This window comes from Euwallacea similis, chromosome 2 (assembly GCF_039881205.1).
Source record: "Euwallacea similis isolate ESF13 chromosome 2, ESF131.1, whole genome shotgun sequence".
Taxonomy (NCBI): domain Eukaryota; kingdom Metazoa; phylum Arthropoda; class Insecta; order Coleoptera; family Curculionidae; genus Euwallacea; species Euwallacea similis.
In genome coordinates, this window is record NC_089610.1 from 1,635,491 (window position 1) to 1,654,398 (window position 18,908).

Sequence of the window (18,908 nt, forward strand, 5' to 3'; positions counted from 1 at the left end):
TTTAACTTAAAATAAAAATAAATTTAAATGAAAACCAATTATACAGGGTGTTTAAAAAAGACCCAACAATATTTAAGGGGATGATTTCTCGGGTCATTTTATGGAAAAAAGTTCCTATAAATATAAGTCCGAAGATGTATTGTTTCCAAAATACAGAGTGTTAATTTTTTTTTTATAATGGTTTTTCAAAAATAATTCAAATATCTTTGGACCAATTTTTTAAAAATTTAGTAACGTTGTTTGTAGTAATAAGGAGCTGATTTGGCCCTAACTAAATTAAAATTATTAAGTCCAGTGGTGCTTTTGTATGATAAATGGACATGCAATAAAATGATTTTTATTTTTTATCTCGTAGACGAAACAAGATAAGATAAAAATTCAGGAGACAAAAAAATTGTATTTTTAGTTTTTTTATTTTAGAAAAATATAGAAATTTAATTAAAGTCAGTGGCGTACATTCTTTTGTCAATACATTTGGTTAAGGTGTCACCCCTAACACCACTAGACTTAATAATTTTAATTTAGTAAGGGCCAAATCAGCTCCTTATTTCTACAAACAACGTTACCAAATTTCAAAGAAATTAGTCCAAAGATATTTGAATTATTTTTGAAAAACCGTTATTAAAAAAAAATTGAATACCTTGTATTTCGGAAACAATACATCTCTGGACCTATGTTTATAGGAACTTTTTTTCATAAAATGATCTGAAAAATTACTCCCTTAAATATTGCCTCGCCTTTTTTAAACACCCTGTAAAACCTATTGAAAAAGTCCAACTCCTACTAAGATGCAGAACGCCACTCTGCCTCATGAACTATCGGACTCCCTCAAATATTCCAGGAATATTGTAAATGATGATTTTAAGACATCTGATTAAGATTACGAATTGTTTTACATAAACAAATACAAAATTACAAAAACTGTTGAAATCTCCTTTAAAAAATGTGAAATGTTGCCATCTTGTATATCGAAAATGGTGCGTTCTTGACGATGGGTCTGTTAGCATTTAAAAAAAATTATTTTGCAGAATACCATCTTTCACTGAAATATCTCCATGATGATATGTTTCACCCTGTATATTTACTTGAACTATCATAAACTAATACCCTTTGTCATCTTAACGACCTCATGGCTAAGTTGTTCCCAGGCGCTCAGGTTCATGCAAATGTGAGCTGATTTCAAATAACATTTCGGCACATCAATACTATTAATGCCCTGTCTTAGCAGTATGACGCTGCTAATACTCTACAGGGCTCAGTTATGCTCCCCTAATCGCATATGCAAATCTGCTAAGATGGAAAGAATCACAATTTCTTGGTAAGGACTGAGACCGTTAATGTTCAAGGGATAGTCGTAGGCGGAAACTCTTTAGTCCTTTTCTGTTCGTTTGAGCGTTTTTTGGTAGGCTGTACCAGAAAGGGATGTTAACATAAAGCATCCCGGATTTGGTTAATGTGCCTTCGTCCAAAATCCTTTGCTTTTGCTAGTTGAAACAGTTCTTGAACTTGATTTACGCCGAATCGTTTTCTTGTTAGTCGCTCTTAATCCTCACCAATCGTAACTGGATGGATAATTTGAAGATGTATTTTTCAACATCTTTTCAATTGCGGTCACCAAAAGATATACACTCAATGCTTTTCGGAGATCTTAATGGACATCTCCAATACGACAGTGGCTCTGTCAGTATCGCCCTTCTTCAGAGCGATAGGAGCCAGGCTTCTAAAATGCGATATATTCTTCTTTTAGATCAAACCGAATTGATTTGAGGGACCGTTATTTTAGAAGAAAGAAATGATCAGGATTATTGGTTTGCTTAAGTGGACGTGGACTGGTTCCAACTTGTGGAATCCATGGGATGAAGATTGCATCGAAGAAGCAATGGGATTTTCTGGCATAGTCTAAAAAAGAACGCGCTAATGGGCGGGAAATAATTTTGGTTCACACGAAGAATTTTGATTAGGGCCACGAGACGACGAAGAACTGATAAGGTGAGAGATGTTTGGAATTGGCAGAAAATGTCATTTATTCAATAGTAGCCTGAGTGGCTGGTTCGCAGAAGCTGGGAATTACCAAAAACATGTCTTAGAATCAACACAATGTAGTGGTTTTCAGAACGTTATCAAAGACACGTGTATTTAGTCTGGCGTAGGAAGTAAAACCGACATTTAATTAGAATCAATTTGACTTAGTGTCAAGCCGAATGAGCAGAGATAATTTATTTAAAAACAAAGGCGTGACAAATGCAGTTGCGAAACTAAAACATTTGATTTTAATTGGAATAGGGAGATAATACGCATTTATCTGGTTTTTCCCTTCCTTAAATATGTATCTTCCTCCATTACAAACTAAACTAGAAGAACTAAATAAGATGGGTACCGGAGGGCAATTCTTTCTTACGTATGAAAGTTACATTTCGCCAGATATCTAACCTGGCAACGTGCAAATTACTACTGAATGTCATATGGCGATCGTGTCTTAAGCTAATATGAATATGACGTCATATGGCACACATTTTTGAGACACTATGTATATTTCCGTATATTTCTTTGAAATTTGGAAACACACACAGGACATTTTTGTCAAATCTCCAAAAGATTCCCCGACCTGCTGTTTTGGCAGCCAGGGAGTAAGAGATTCATCGAAGGACCTGCCGAGTAGAATCTCGGGATGAAAGAACCTTTTGCGACTCCTGAATTGTCCCTGAAGCATATGTAGTATATTATTAGTCGAAGAGGGCTGCGAGTAGCTACTATCTACTCCGCTCGTCTTCTGCTAGTTGATTCCACGCTCTTCTTATCTGTTGATTTTAGAACATTTACTGCATCTTTGAGTCATTTCGTTTCTGTTATACTTCGTTTCGCCCTTCGTGTAATCTAAGGGACCTTCGTGATGGCGCCTGCTCCATTTCTATCCTTTCAAGTTGCAGGACAATGCCACTCTTCGTCCGTCCCAATACTTCGGATGGCCGGATGGACTTTATTTTAATGGGTAGGTACATGGGGTGACTCTTGCCTACGTTACATTTGACCGCAATAAGGCCTAAGGTAAAGGAGGGGCGGGTAGTGCTCGAGAAAAATTTCAAACTAGTCAGTCGATAAAAGACTAGATCGGGTATCTCGTGAAGATTCACCTAGCGAGAAAAAAACGATTAGTTTAGGTTGATGCGATGACGGACATTCTTTGAATGCAAAAATTGGCCCGAAGATAGGCCAACGGCAGAAAACACCAGAAAGAAAACTTTTACATCTACAAATGTAGAAACAATTACGGTAAAGAGGAAGAACTGGGAAACGATAGAGTGCTGAATTGTAGGAGTACTAAAATCAAAAGAAAGCGATGAGAAAACCATGGGGAAAACGGGCAGAGGGAAGATATTGGAGGGAAGAGCTAGATCAGAAAACACGGATGGATGAGGGACGGGAGTATTGGAGGACGATGATGGTGAATAAGGTCAAGGATTGTTAGAAGTGTTCGATGAAGGACAAGAGTTTCTGTACACCACCCCCCTCTCGAAATAGCGCAATGCGGCTGTTCAGACTGAGAAGCAGAGTGAGGAGAAGAAAGGAGTTTAGTCGGTTGAACTACTTAGGCACACAAGCCTTGACCTTGATGCACTTGGCCTTGATGCCAAGCCTATATGTCTCGAAACAGATTCTCTAATCTTCTATAAAAAAAGGTTGATGCGACGAAGATAAACAGGTAAAAGAAATAGTCAAAGGATTCTTAGGATATCTAATACTTAACAAAAAAAAACTTTCTGTGTGCTGTTCCACCTTAGGCAATAGTAGAGGCGAGATATGAAGTAAACAGTTGAGTGGTCAAAAAAATAAAAAGGAGGAGGAAATAGTGAAAAATCTACATAACGTCATGATGAGCTCTTTTAGCAAAAATACTTACTGGGCTGTAAAGGGTTAAGGAATTCGAGGCAGATGCCTGGAATATTTTCCAATTCAGTGCATTTCATAGTCTGTGACAGTGCAGTTGCATTTCGCATTGCCGGTTGGTTGCCTCGAAATAAAACACACATCAAAACAATAAAATGCAGCTATGTATTTCATTAATTTGCGTATAGATGCATGAAGGCTACCATCGACCATTAAAAAGTTGAATAAGTGCGCTCTTCACCACACGATGGAAGATCTATCTATGCCAAAATACAATGTTATTGTCATAATAAGCTAACATTCACAATTATGAAGTAAGACAAAGTTGCTGTTAAGTCATTCACGCCAGCTGCCTTGAAATAGCAAATAAAGTAGCTTATCGGTTCATTAACAATGTTGCTTAATAGTAACCATATTGATTAATCATTCCGAACAGTCGCTTCGGCAAGTTGCAGTGGAGGATGATAACGGAAGTAATTAACATGTTTTACAGTGTTAATTTGTTATAATTTGAAACTTTAAATTCTCAGTAATATGTGATCGAAATTTAAAGAAACACTCATGCTAGTTAAAGTAACCCATCGTTGAGATACGCGTGATCACTGTTTCTGGTCCTCACGACGCACTTTCTTTATAGGATTATGTTGTAATAGAATTGTTTTCATTCATGCAATTAAACAATAAATAATTATGCAAGCTATAAGTGAAGGAATTAACTATAGTTTATTTCACTAGTTGCAATTATTTTTATCTTGTATCAACCTCAATGATTGCATGAAGCAGGCGCATCTCTTAAGCAATTGCTTTTTTATCACATTTGACACTTGCAATAAAAATTTGAAAGTTTGCACAAAAAGCTTTTTTTGAATTACTTAATTCTGCATCTTATGGAATATTCGATGATATGCGTCAGATGTCTGGTAAATAGCGGTTGCTTAAAATGCACATATTGCCTGAATTGATTACTTAAAATCACATAATTGTAACGGAAGGGAAAAATCCCAAGTAGCAATTTCTTGATTTATAATTGCGGCAAAATTTCCTTATAAAATAACACAAAATGATTAATATATTTGATATTTATTTATTGAGTTAATTTGTTTTATCCCGAACATAAGATTATTCATACGCAAATTAACCCATGCAGGATCGATCAAGTCTGATGCTTGAGCGAAATTTTTAATGGAAACCCCCAAGAAAAACCGCCTTCCAGGAAAATTCCCCTCTCTGCTCCCCCGGTATTACTCCAAATTGTTGTCAATCTTTCAGGGCGACTAGTGTTGTCTTTGTGGAGCAAAATAAATTATAATTCCCCATATCTCCAATAATCTCTAGTGACCAGATTGTTAACCCTGGAGAATAAAATCTTTGCTAATTGCACTAAAGGATCGTATGATTCTTGAACGATAGTATCAGTTGAAGTGAGGGAGACTATCCTATAATACTGTGATGTGGAGGTTCAAATGTGTACGATAATAGAGAGTTTCCAGCTGGACAAAGGGCACACTGATAGAGTTTGCATTCTGGAACATCTATTTAATTTTGATGCAGTACAATGTTTCTAAGGCTTTTAAGTAGGATATTCTCCAATACTAACCCAATATGGTCGTATGTTTCATGTAACATATAATATCAGCTAAAATGAGGAGGACTATTGGTGACCGAGGAAGACAAGAAGCATGGTGTAATCGTTCACCATTCCAGGAGACTGGGTAGTTTCCATTAGCAAAGCCATCAGCTATCTGGAAAACTTTGGCTTTAAAGTATCCAAGGTCAAAGTCTATATGAAGAAAATATTTGAATTATTCTTTAATACGGGACTCGGATCATAAGATCAAGGACGTGCCTTTATGTTGGAAACTGAAATGAATGCGGGCAGACCCCAGCAGTGGTTCTCTTCGTCTACAATTATTGCACTCAAGTACTGAATCTATAGTTTGTACCAAGCTAGCCTCCTACTAATCCAAATTAACCTAAGAGAAATGCCTCAAAGGCTCAGGCCAGAAATCTTAGAATGTCGCATGTCTATAGAAAAAACACCTGAGATCTGGGACACTTCCACCCTCCAGAGAATTTGAAACTCTCAACAAGAAAAGTGACTTCGTTAGACTAGTTGATAATTTGATATTTTCGGAAACTCGAAATTTCTCATGAATGTGATCTTTCCCAGCGCTTCGGCTCATCTATATTGAGTAAACATTTTTTAATTCATTGGCTTAACATCTTTATCATATTCTACAAGAATATTAGTAGACTCTTGAATCCATCCAACGGAGCTCTCAAAATGCTCTATAAAAATGGAATTTTGACTGTGGTGGACCAGGAAGACTTCCGGAAGCCGTTTTTCAAGATGTATAATATTCTGTCAAATATGTGTATAAGACACCAACTGGTCGATTTTTGGGTTGTTTGAGAGCGTTGCTGAAATCTTAATAAAATAGAACAAAACGAAGAAGGGTTGGTGAAAGACATTCCTCATTATGAACTGTAGACATATTTTTCAATGCTGGATCTGCTGTTTGGAGTTACATTGACAACTTCCCTGCTAGCACTCTCATCATATTATGAAGCTAATTTTCCAGCCCCAGATTCTGCTCTTGTCTGGACTTCTCAGAGATTAATTTCTGCTTCATGGTTTTTTTGGGTTCAAAACTTATTGTTTTGGAATGATCTTGTCCTATGATTTTTCGATTTTGTGAAGCTTACGGAAGACTGTTTCTCGCATTGCTGTTGAAAGGGTCTCCTCGATGGTCAATGGTGAGACTTGCTTATAAGATATCAGCTACTTTTAGAGAGCACGAAGGCTGTACAAGGAATGAACGTCCACCGCTGAATTGTTGCTCTTATGTTGGATGTAAACCAACCAATTCCGGACATAGACGTTCCTCTGATTTTTTTTATCGAATTAATTTTTTAATGGACTGCTAGCATGTTAAAATTATACCTCATGTAAATACAATTTTTCCCTCCACACCTCTCATATATTCTCTTGTAAATCTAGCCAACACGAAACGTTACTACAAGACTTAATTACTAGTTCCGTGTGTAAGCAATACTCATTCTTTGGCTCGTTTATTTGAAATTCAAGATTCCTAGGTGAAGAAAATCGATTAGAGGTAAAGTTTGGTAGGTACCAAATTGAAACCTAATCAATGCACTGTCACAAAATAGCTCGAAGGACCATTAATCATAGATAATCCAATTAAAAACAAAGGCGAGACAAATAGCGCAAATGCCATTTATCGTCACCTCGTATAAAAGCGCGTAAGCCGAGTGCGTAACACCCAATTCCCCGTATATACCCCCATGGACAGCACCTCAGTGGCACCCCGTCGATTGTAACTTGTCCCTTCTTTTTTTTGTGGTACCACCAATAGTCAATTCTTCGCGTCGTCCATGCAGACACGCATATTGAATACACATTTTAAATGCGGCGGTTCTTGCCGGCGTCGGTGAAGAGTGAAATGAAACGCGAATTTTGCAATCTGAAGAACTCTTGTTGGTCGGTTATACACGCGTGGAATCCCGAAAAATAAGTCCGAGGACGTTTAAAATAAAAAGTGGTACCGTGCGCGCGACTGTTGGTGCCTTTTGTGAACCCAGTGCCATGGGGCTCAAGTTTAGGACCATGAGACTTGCGGGGCTATGTGTAAGTACCTCAACTTGAGAATCAGAGAAGGAACGAGAGAGAGATAAAAAGAGAGAGAGAGAGATAGAGAAAGAGAGAGAGAGAGAGAGATGGATTTTTCTGCGAAAATTCTTCTTTATCAATCAGTTTTGTGTATCTATTTTGAGAAAATTTTGAAAAAAAGTCAAATCGAGGAAGAACTCCTGGAATTCAGCTAGAACTTTTAGTTCTTCATGAAAAGTTTTACGATCTATTGCCAAGTAGTTCTGATGAAATAATTGGAATGAATGCATGCAAGGATTTATAGGTTGTTATATATTTGCAGGAATATTTGAAAATCTAGACCCTAAAAGATGCAAGATTAGTGAAATTGAAGCAAAAATGTAAAATTTATTACTCATTTAAAATGTTTTTAATATTGAAAAGAATCTGAATAACTCCAGAGATATCCATGAAAAACCGAATGTTTGGAACCTCGTTAATTTTAAATCGCATAAAAATTGTAAGGAAATATAACTAAAATGTTGTAAGGCAGTTTTTTTAAAAGAATTTATAAGAAAATATTTTTGCTTTATGGGCGCCAATGGAATTTTCTCAGATTTTTGGATCGGTTTTTATTTTGAAAATTGTAACACAAAGATGCAAAATTTAGACGAATTTTTTTCTCCTAAAAAGGATTTCTTTCTGAAACCTTCTCTAGAGACAAATTTAAAATTTTGAAATTTATTTGAGGAGTCAATTTCCAAGTTTTCTTGAGTTGGCAGTTAGTTTCAGGCCAAAATTATGTGAAAGCTACTTCTTAAAACTGTTTCTGAAGAAGAAAGGATTGTCTAAACTTTCAATTACACCTAGAGAAAAAAAAATCTATAAAATTTGATTTTCCATGTTGGGAAAAATGTGGAAACATATTTTCTCCAATGAACAATTCTTATAATATTTGAAAGAAACGAAATTTCACACATTCGCTTTTTTGCAAATATCTCTGGAACTATTCGAAATTTTTTCAACATTAAAGCGGACTCTAAATGATCATCGAGTTGCACATAATTGCTGTAATTTAACTGATCATGTATCTTTTATAGTTTTGAAGATATCCAACATGTGTAGCACCTCATATACATATAAGGACAAATTTGGAATAAAAATTATTTTATTCTTTGTTATCATTGGGGTAGGTTATGAGAATTTTATTGTCTTGCACCAACTCTCCTTGTCCTTGTTTTAAACGTAGGCAGTAATTATCCTAAATATAAACCAGTTTTGGTTTTTGCCCATAATATCGAAGTAAATCTGGTAAAAACTGTCATGAGGAAGTAGATAAAAATCGCGAAATATGGATTGTTTAAATATATTTTTACATAAATTTTAGCATATTTTAAAAACATCTCAAATGTTTATTAATTTAGTCGTAAAAATGAGTGTCCAGTATAGCTGAGAAATGCCTTGTTTTGTGCAATGAGTGGGATTCTGTAGAATGACCGGAGCGAAGTCTCGCAATATGAGACCAGTTGTATAAAATAGTGCAATTCATGACACAATCACATATAAACTCTAATGCGTCTTATACATGATTTTTTCTAATTTTCCCACTTATTCACTTTATATTGTGTTAGTCCTTGAACGTATACGGGAAATGCTAATATTTAAAAATCAAGAATCACCTGGGTGCTGAAGAGGATTCCGAAACTGTAATAGGAAATGTAGGGTGGCTGAGGTAGGAATGTCTGAAGCAGTGTATCCATGCTTTTTAAGATTCTCACTTTTTTGCCTTGATTGCAACCTTCTGTGAAAAATGTAGAAATTCAATAAGGCGCTCATAAGAAAAAAATCTGCAAAATACGAAATTTATTACATTTTGAATGATAGGGAAAATCTAGCAATAAAGCCTATGATAATAAGTGTCTCACATATACTTATTTTCATTTTTCTGCGATGAGTAATTTCCAACCTATTTACCATTAAAATCTAAAATTTGCACACTTATTCCTTTTCTCATAAATAATTGCGAAATTAGTCGGAACTTTTCACACTTCGAAGCAGAATTTATTGACCAACTGACCTCAATATTGCGGAATTTTTTTTCAATTTACCTACCTCGCATCTCTTATCGTTTCCGAGATCCCTATACTAGATCTCCACACACTGTTTAACCTCTCATGTGTTAATCTGTTAATAAATTCAATATGTTAATTTTCAAAGTTCTGTTAGTTCTTCTGACGCTCTTCTCCGCCTCCGATTTTGTACTTTTTACTCTTTGAATTTTTTGCGTCAATTTATTTCCATGAAATCAACAGCGCACCCATTTTCTAGAAAATTTATTTGAAAGAAAAAGATTATCGGTAAATTCGGTTGGTTGGAAGATGGTCTGATTTTGTATATCTTCAGGTCTTGAATAACTTTAAGAAAAATTGGAAAATTGCCTGTTTACCTCAAAATCAAGAATGCAGTGAGGGGAGTTTCTGAAATTACGAAAAAGTAATATTTACTACTTGGAGACGCCCGCTACTTCTACCTGCTACCCCACTGATCTTACGTTTTACAGTCAGCTAACAGAATTGATTGAAAATCATTTAGGGTGGTGCTCATTGAATTTCTAAAAACTTAATTAAAAAGAAACATTTTCCGAAAAAAAGTTTAACCAAGATTTATGTTAAAAATTCAAATGCCATAAAGTTTATAGAATTTTATGTCTTCACAACAGTTGGATCGTGTGGAAATGGATAGCGTGTTCCAAATAGCATTTTATGTGGCACCAACTTGTTATCTTTCTTGGGAGCGGTAACCAGGCCCGGCCTTAGCAAGTCTGGCGCTTTGTGCGAAATTTTTAATCACCGGCCTCCCCACCCCAAACAGAAGCCGCCAAAAATTTGCCAAACGAGAAGTCTGCCGCATTGGACTGTTGCCCAATCTCGTCCCGCATAAGACCGGTACTGCATGCAGTTTGTTATATTTTGAAAAAGAACTGAGTTTCCTGTGGCTGAACTGTCTTAATTGAGTATCAACGTTTCTTGGCAGTCATGATGTGGCCTCATGAACTCGAAGGTATCTCACCCATGAAGTAATAACTCATTATGTAACATCTCGCCTATTGTAATAGAAATATATCGACTTTCCCAAATGCATTTCTTGCCATTATTTATCTACTTTTGCAATATTTTTATCAGTAAATTTTCTCATTTGCATAATTACACAGGACAAGCACCTATTTGTACCCGAGGTATTTGCAACATGTTTCAATTCGCTACTTGCATAACTCAAAAGCATTCGATAACTTGAAAGATACACTATATTTCTTTCTCAACGTGGTATATTCGGCAAGTGGAAATTAATTACTGTTGCGGGCAAATGACTCGATAGAACCTTGTTTGTAATCATCACATAAATCATTACATTTGTAATGACATTTAAAAACAAGCAAATCTTCGTCTATGATATAATCTTATTCTTCTATTGTCAGCTTCGCCGATTCACCGAATTTCATTCATTGATTATATAGAACGAAAAAAATGTGACCTTCGTTCGTAGGTATAACTTTGAGTTTCTACTAATTGAACTACCGCTCATTATCGTCTTCCTACATACATATCTGAGGCACTGCACTAATTTGCCCTACACGAGGTATAACATATATCATCATGGAGATATTTCAGGGGGCGATAATACTCTGCAAAGTAACACAAAAGTGGTAATAGACCCATGGTCAAAAACGCACCGTTTTCGACATACAGGGTGCCAAAGTTTCACATATTTTAAAAGACATTGTCAACAGTTTTTGTAATTTCTTTTTCATTTAGATCTATTTTTATTTTAAAAAATGTGATTAAATGTGCTTCAGAGAGCGAATAACTGAGCCGCATCTTTTTCTCTACTTCCTTTACATTCTTAATTTTTGTCGATAGATATTTTTGCAAATTCTACAAAAACGGTGAAAGATACGAAAATACCGCAAGAAACCATGAAAGTGAAGAATTGAAGCAGGAATTTAAATTTGGTATCAGAATTCATACAGGATGTTCCCCAAAAAGATACAAAACTTAAAATAGTACATAACCTAAAAAACATTACACCTCGTATATGGTTACTGACGTATTTGATATTTTGTCTTAGGGATTTGTCTAGGATCTTAAAGAAAATAGGTGCATGAAATTTAAAAAATTTAACTCAAGGCATATGTGAGAAAAACGCAAAATATGAGAAAAAATATGAAACTTTGCCACCTTATATATTGAAAATAGCGGAAATTTGATCATGGGCCTACTAGCATTTTTTATTATTTTCCATAGCACTATTGCTCCTTGAAATATCTTCGTGATGTTACACCCTGTATAAACTAGTAACAACGATAGGTATCTATGTTGAAATATCACAGGGTCTTTCAGGTGAGTTTCGTGATTTATTCGTTAATTCTAGAATGCCTTAGAAAGGATTATGTACATGCAGGGCCGACCTTAGAAAGCCTGACGCCATGGGCGAAATTTTTAATCACCGTCTCCACAGTTTCAAGAAAAAACGCTGACCAGGAAAGTTCACCTCTTTAGGCCATCGCCCAACTTTACCTACTCTGTACATACAACTCCTTGAGAGTACAGCTCATGTCTAGGGAAAACACAATTATAGCTTATTAAATTTTTCCCTGTTGGTCTCAAGTATCGCCAGAAAGATGGAAGAATTAAAAACCAGAAGAAAATAAAGAGCGAAAGGCCAGAATTCTGAATCATTTGGTTTAAGATTGTAACAGAGAATTCACTTAATTTCACCGATTTTCAATTAACTAACAAATTCAACCTAAGCACTTATTCAGCTCTCCCCTAGGCTAGTTGACCATGCCCTTAACTGGAAGAGGCTTGGTTTTCTTAAGAGAGCATTTTTGCAGGCTTAGCCAATTAACTTTAATAGAGCTATTAAAGCTATTAAAGGTGTCGAGCTGTTTTCTAAAGTAATTACTTGATTTATTACTCTTACCAGATAAGTCCTACTAGGCTAGGAAATGTCGATTTAGTGTTAGACAATCTCTGGGTAATTTAACGCGATGTAAGATACGACAATTAATTTAACTTTGCAGAGAAATAATAATTAATTGATGACTGCATACAAATGCGAATATCCCCGACTCATCATTCAAAGCTGATGATTTGGAAACCCATGTCGCGCTTTCAAAGATTTATAGCTAAGTAGGAGAGGGCGAACTTTGCAACCAATCCCAGGAAAACGGTAATCACAATGAGTAAATTGGCTTTTCTGAAAAAACCATTTTTCTTTGGACTCACAATTCTGTTTTCAATTAAAGTAAAGTTCTCGAGGAAACTCTTCAAAAAGACACCCGGTCTGTTGCTCTGTTGACCGGGTAGTGTGGGATTCCCCCTTTAGTGCTCACCCACTAAAAATGTCGGGGGTTCCTGTTCAAATTTGCGAAGACCCGGAACTGTCCCTGAGGGATAAAAACGTCGGAGTTGGAGAAGCGTGAATTAAATGGTTCTGTTTTACTAAGGTCGTAGATATGGTGTGGTGGTAGGATTAGGCATTTCGAATGCTACGTTGCATCCTATCACCATCTTTAACCGTTGCAGAAATGGTATTGCTGCATCTGTCCCATTTAATTTTACTTTTCGCCAAAGATTCCGGTGTTAACGAGCTCACGTTCGCGTTTAGTTCTTCCTTTTGGTGATTAAAATTCTGGCCTAGAAGACGCAGTATTCCGAGGAATTGACGACTTCTCAAGTCAGTCATTTCAGCTCGGTTCTCCCCGTTCGATGCGTGAACTGTCTGAAGCTTCCGTGATCGCTAAGTCCGAGTTAAGTAAAAATTCAGACGTCTACATATATACCAAATCCAGATTTCTAAGTCCGTAATTAATTTCTCAGTCCAATGGCCCTTGTCTTCTAAACTCGTCCATCGTTTCGGCCATGCCCGAGTGGTCGTTGTTCTGGCCCCTCTCCTGTTTGCCTTCGTTATCCGTTTTTTCTTCGAAAAGGAGATCGATGAGGGGAGTGTCCGCTAATGCTTGCACTGCTTCGCTGGACGCAGTGCAATACGCACATATGACCCGCAGCAGGGTTATTGTGCGTTCAGAATCATATGTGCCTACTTTTTGATCCTCATCATCCATCCTTATATTGAGACGAAGGAGAGGAGCGTTAACTGTATCACTTCATAGAGCTGTTGTCTCTTCTGGATGCATTGATCTACGATCGCGGATACAATCTTTTGGAACTGGTTTCGTTTCTTTAAGTTTTGCCTGCAAATGTCCTTTGCGTGCTATAGAAATGAAGTACCTGGGACTCACCTTTGATAGATCGCTATCGTTGCATACCCACCTGGCCTACACGGCGATGTTTTATCTCGTCCGCAACGGAAGGCATTTTCCTATGAACGTGTAAAAACATGTGCGGGAAATCGTGGGGGTTTTCAGACCATTAACCAACAGCTATATCTTGAGAAACATCGGCTTGAAAATGGCATTGAAGCTGGCATCAGACGGGAGACACTAAAACAAAACCAAATTTTTTCCTGTACAATAACGCTCCATCATTCATCTAGCTTTTGTACACGCAACAATCACCTTTGGCAATCATTAACCAGACAGAAAAATGAAGGGCCCCTTATTGACCAATCATCTCTTGCAAATCAATTACATCGAAAGATATATTGAATTACGCAACGATCCTTCGGTGAAACAATGGCATTTTGATCTTAAGCAGATGCTAATTGAGGTTTTATTTAGTAAGTAGGTCTAGAATTAGTTCCCTGTCTAGACCGAATGTGGGGTCACTTGTGTGCTGCTAATGAGGTTGTGTTGTTGGGGAGCCAGAAGATCGTGGGGTCTTCAAAAAATGTTTGCTAATTAATGTTGGGTAATGAAGTTACTTATACGTACAATGGAAGATGATGGTATTTGAATGGTACTATCTGAAGAACTCCTTTGGAGTAGTGAAAAAAACCAAGTGATCTTGTTATCAAACATTATTGCGCAATGGAGTTGTTGAGAACAATCTGCTGCCATATGAACGTAATAGCTTATAAAATGCAAATCATTGTCATGTCTAACGTGTAATGGGCTATATGTAAATAACGTTTTAGTGTAGCAATAGCTTTCTTCAAACGCCTTGAAACCTTGCAATATGAAGGTGTAAAATAGTTGGATTTCACGTAAGTGTATTCCCACTGTTGGAGTTTGATTCGAAGAATAACGCAGAACAATTTCCCAGATATATGTTCCTGGACCATTCTATTCCGTTCTAGAAACACCTTAATATACGGGGTGTCGTAAATGTCATATGGCACCTTTAAAATGGTTGGAGATATAAAGTTGGTTAAATTAAAGAAGAGTGATTATTTTTAGAGAGAAAGAAAAGTTTCGTTTTTGAGATATTGAAGAAGACGTAAAATTAGTCCCAATATTAATATTAAACCTGAACTAACTTAAAATAACCTTTTTCTTTCTAGGAGGCTGGAGAAATGCGTTTACGCATTTTAGACTGTTGGTGGTAGAATCTTGCTCAATTTAGTAGTGTAGTACTCACTGCTAGACTATTCCCGAATACTCACTAAAACCCTTTTTCCTCTCTTTACCTAATTGTCCACCCCGAACTGCCATCAAGCATTACTTGGAGTGGGGAGTGGCTATAGGATTAATCCCTCTCCTATTTCCTTTCGACCTCTGATTTCCCTCTTATTATACTCACCATCATGCTGCACGTGGCCTCCCAGTCCTCCTTTGATCTTAGCAACAGATCCCCCACGTTTCTCTTGGTAACCTCCTCCCCGCATTTCTCCGCTATTACACTCTTCTCCATCACAAAGTGTCACAATGGAGAACAATGTGCTTAACATCACCCCTTTCTCCACCGGACCAGCATGTCCAGTTTGTTTTCTTTTTTATTTTATGGAGGTATATCTCGAAAATGCCATGTCTCGTCATAGTCTGAGTAAGAAAGTGATTCATCTCTACCCACTTGCGATCCGGCCACGTCTTTAATAAAAACCCGTGCCCATCCCTCATTTTGATTCTTCTTCTCCTGCCATTGTTCCATCAACTCCTCTCAGTAGACCGCTCTCTCTTGTTTTGTTTTTCCATAGCTCTTTGCCCTTTTTGTTATTTGGAGATCTACCAACGGGATTCCATCAATCGCCTCGACAACAACAGTTCGAAAAGCCGAGCACATTATTATTACCTTTCTTCGAAATACGCCCTACGAAGAGCATCCGAACCAAACCTAAACTAACCTGCAACAAAAATATACAGGTCTGATTGCAGACAATTGCTAGAGCACAGACACACACTGAGAGTAAATGAAATAGAAAAAACTAAATAACACAAAAAATGAAATAGATTACATTAATACTGATTACACGAATAAGGAACCCCATCTATTGGTATACGAATTCGTACACATGTCAAGAAAAACTGAAGGGCTGAGAAGACAATCGTCACAACTATACGATTCTACACCCTCTTTGCGTGACAAGACAAACAACCATTCTATGAATAATTAACTGAAAATTTTATTAATTTTTACATCGAAAACTACAAGTCTAATCAAGGTATGTTTAGTACGGCTATGTTTAAATTCCTTTCATTCTATAAGGGGAACATATTACCTTTTGAAAATAGTGATTGTCACCCCAATACCAATACCGTCATAATTTTTTTTAATATGACCGTGGATTTTTTACCCCTAAAGTGAATTCCATTTAGTTTATCCTTCAACTATGTAGTACAAGCATGTTTTATGAATAAAAAGTTCATCATCTCAAATTTTTCAAACCTCAAATCAAAACAAAAGGTTAAAGAGTGGTAACTTTTCATTAAACGAACCAACTTCTTTCTATCCTTTGCTGTGTTGGAGCTAAGTGGCACTAATGCTAAGTGGTATTTGGGACACCCTATAACACAAATCAAAAGAGATTTAACAGTAATTTGTAGCTGCAAGGCAAGGCCCGAACCGGATTTACATAATTACGAATTCTTGGCTGCTCTTTCTGTCGACAGTAGAAAGTACCTTACCCGTGATCGTGAAAAGACTGAATAACTATTAGTTTACGTCAATTTAGATTTCGTCTTATAATAATGAAATCAGTCGGTTTATGGCCTTATAATAGCCTATTTCCAGCTTAAAAAACCATAATTTTCAGATGTAATAGACTGGTCGAGAACAGAATGCTGCTCCACTGTGTGCAACATATAATTTTACTTTCTATGTTTTATTAATTCATTAAGTGCCTACCTATCATTTATGTAATCTTAACGCCTAATGTTTATTATAATTCAACATCATTGACACATTTTTCCATCGCATATTTGGTTTGGGTTAATTACTGTTCGTTTAGTCCTTTTCGTTATATCACCAGGATATGGTCAACGGTCTAAATGGAAAAATGTGAGCTCAGGAAACAGCCGCGAAATTTTCTTATAATGAAGAGTAATAGAGAAATAAATACTAAAAGACTGAGAAACAATAATTTTTCCTCTTTTCTAAGTTCGGAGTCTCAGTGCGCCAACGCTTAGTAGGCACTCAATTTAGTTGATAATCTATACGTGGACATAAAGAAGGATCTGCATGAATTTTCAATAAAATTGTAATCATGGTGCAGAGTCTTTTTTGACCTTTTTTGGGCTTTTTGGGTGGAATAATTTTTTCAAAAATCATTAGTTGTGAACTTCCCTTCCCCAAGTTTGGCTTCTTAGAACTCAATTTTTGAGGGTCACATCAAATTGATATTTAGGTAGATCTACAGGACAAATTGTACTCATTTTCAGAAAAACACAGTGGCATAAGATGTTTCTTAATAAGTTATGCATTTTTGAATAAATTTTCCTTGAAATATTTCCTTTTTCACCTTAGTCTTCCAGTGCGCCACAGCTTATTAGTGTCGAGTGAGTTGATTGATAATTTATGTGGACATAAAAAATTAAATGAATACTTAAAATTAGCAATTTTTGCAAGATTAAAAAGGCACATTTCACAATAATCCTTGAAATATGGCTTTCTGGTATCGGAGTGCTAGTTTCGGACTTCGATGCTTCGCGTCAAACCATTGTGGCGATTTATATAGAGATAAAGAAAGAATTTGATTAATTTTGAGCAAAAAATTGTAGTAGCGCAAAACTTTTTCTCTAGGAGTCTTCTTGAAAATAGTTTCCTTCAAATATCTTTTATCTAATTTCAGAGCCACTTTACGCCACTGCTTAGTATATTATCAAACTGATAATTTATCTCGATATAAAGGGATAAGTGAGGTAATTTTCATTAAAATTGCAATGGCGTAGTGGGTCAAAATTTCACAAAAAAATTGCATAAAAAATATGCGTCTGTACGCATCTAATTCTTGCCTAATGAACTGGCAAATTTCCAATTTAACCGAAGGAAGTTCAATAAATATACCATTTAAGACACATACCAGCCACTACAGTTAAGAAAACGATTGTACTTGTATTTTCAAAAAAAAAACATCTTTTTTTTTTAACAAACCAAATTCTTAATGATGACGAGGTAGATACACAAACATTTTATTAAAAAAATTAAATTCTAGAAATAACGCATTTGAAATCCACTAATGAATCTCATTTTACCCAATTCATACCAACCAGTTCCAATTACTAAAAACTTGTTAACATGCTAATCGATTATTATTGGCTGACATAACTAACAACCTGAATAGAAACAGTAGTCGTCCAACAGTACAACGGTGAGTGAGACAAAAACTCAGTCAAGGGTAACAAAGAACAATCCTAATAACAGCGAGTAAAAAATATATAAATAATTGTTGTCATTACTATATAATTTTAATTGGTGATTAGAGCAATCATTATTGTTTTTGTGTTTTTGATATTTGACCTGTCAGGCTCCTCCCAATGTTTTTCATTAGTAAACCAGGATCTAGTTAATCAAATTCACAGCGAGATATGTATCGATGCATATCTGATTTAGCCACGGGTCATTAATTTTTACGACACTAGTGATATGATTTATAAGGTTAAAAAAACGATCACTTATCACCGATTGAAAGGAAACAATATCCTGAATGCCAACGAAATTTCATTGATTTGTCATTGGTTCAGGCTAGTTCAGGTTGATGAATTGTCAAGGAAAAAATGACTTAAGAATTGCGTAAAGGGGAAAAAATGCTAAAAAGAAGAATCAAAATCCAACCACGCAACAAGATATTGACAAAATGGCGACTGTATGAACCACAACCGAATAAATATCTGTTAAGAGACAATCAACCCATGCAGGATTTATGTCCTCGGAATAGCAGCATCTCACATTTCCACCGTAGGGGAAAAGAAAATCTTAAGCCGACAACTAAACTTATTACCAGCGACAAAGCATAATACCTCCAATATTACCAGCGACCTGAACCTAATAGCTGAGTTCAGTAGAACCAAAAGATCCAC

General features: G+C 36.1%; 1 protein-coding gene across 1 annotated transcript in view; it reads left to right on the forward strand.

Moving 5' to 3' along the window:
- Positions 1-15,806, forward strand: part of LOC136419371 (EF-hand domain-containing protein 1-like) — a 164,668-nt gene extending 148,862 nt beyond the window's left edge. Inside the window, exon 12 of the mRNA XM_066405653.1 lies at positions 15,800-15,806. Coding sequence (XP_066261750.1) covers positions 15,800-15,806 — 7 coding nt within the window. The remainder of the gene's footprint in view (positions 1-15,799) is intronic.
- Positions 15,807-18,908: the final 3,102 nt, after the last annotated feature.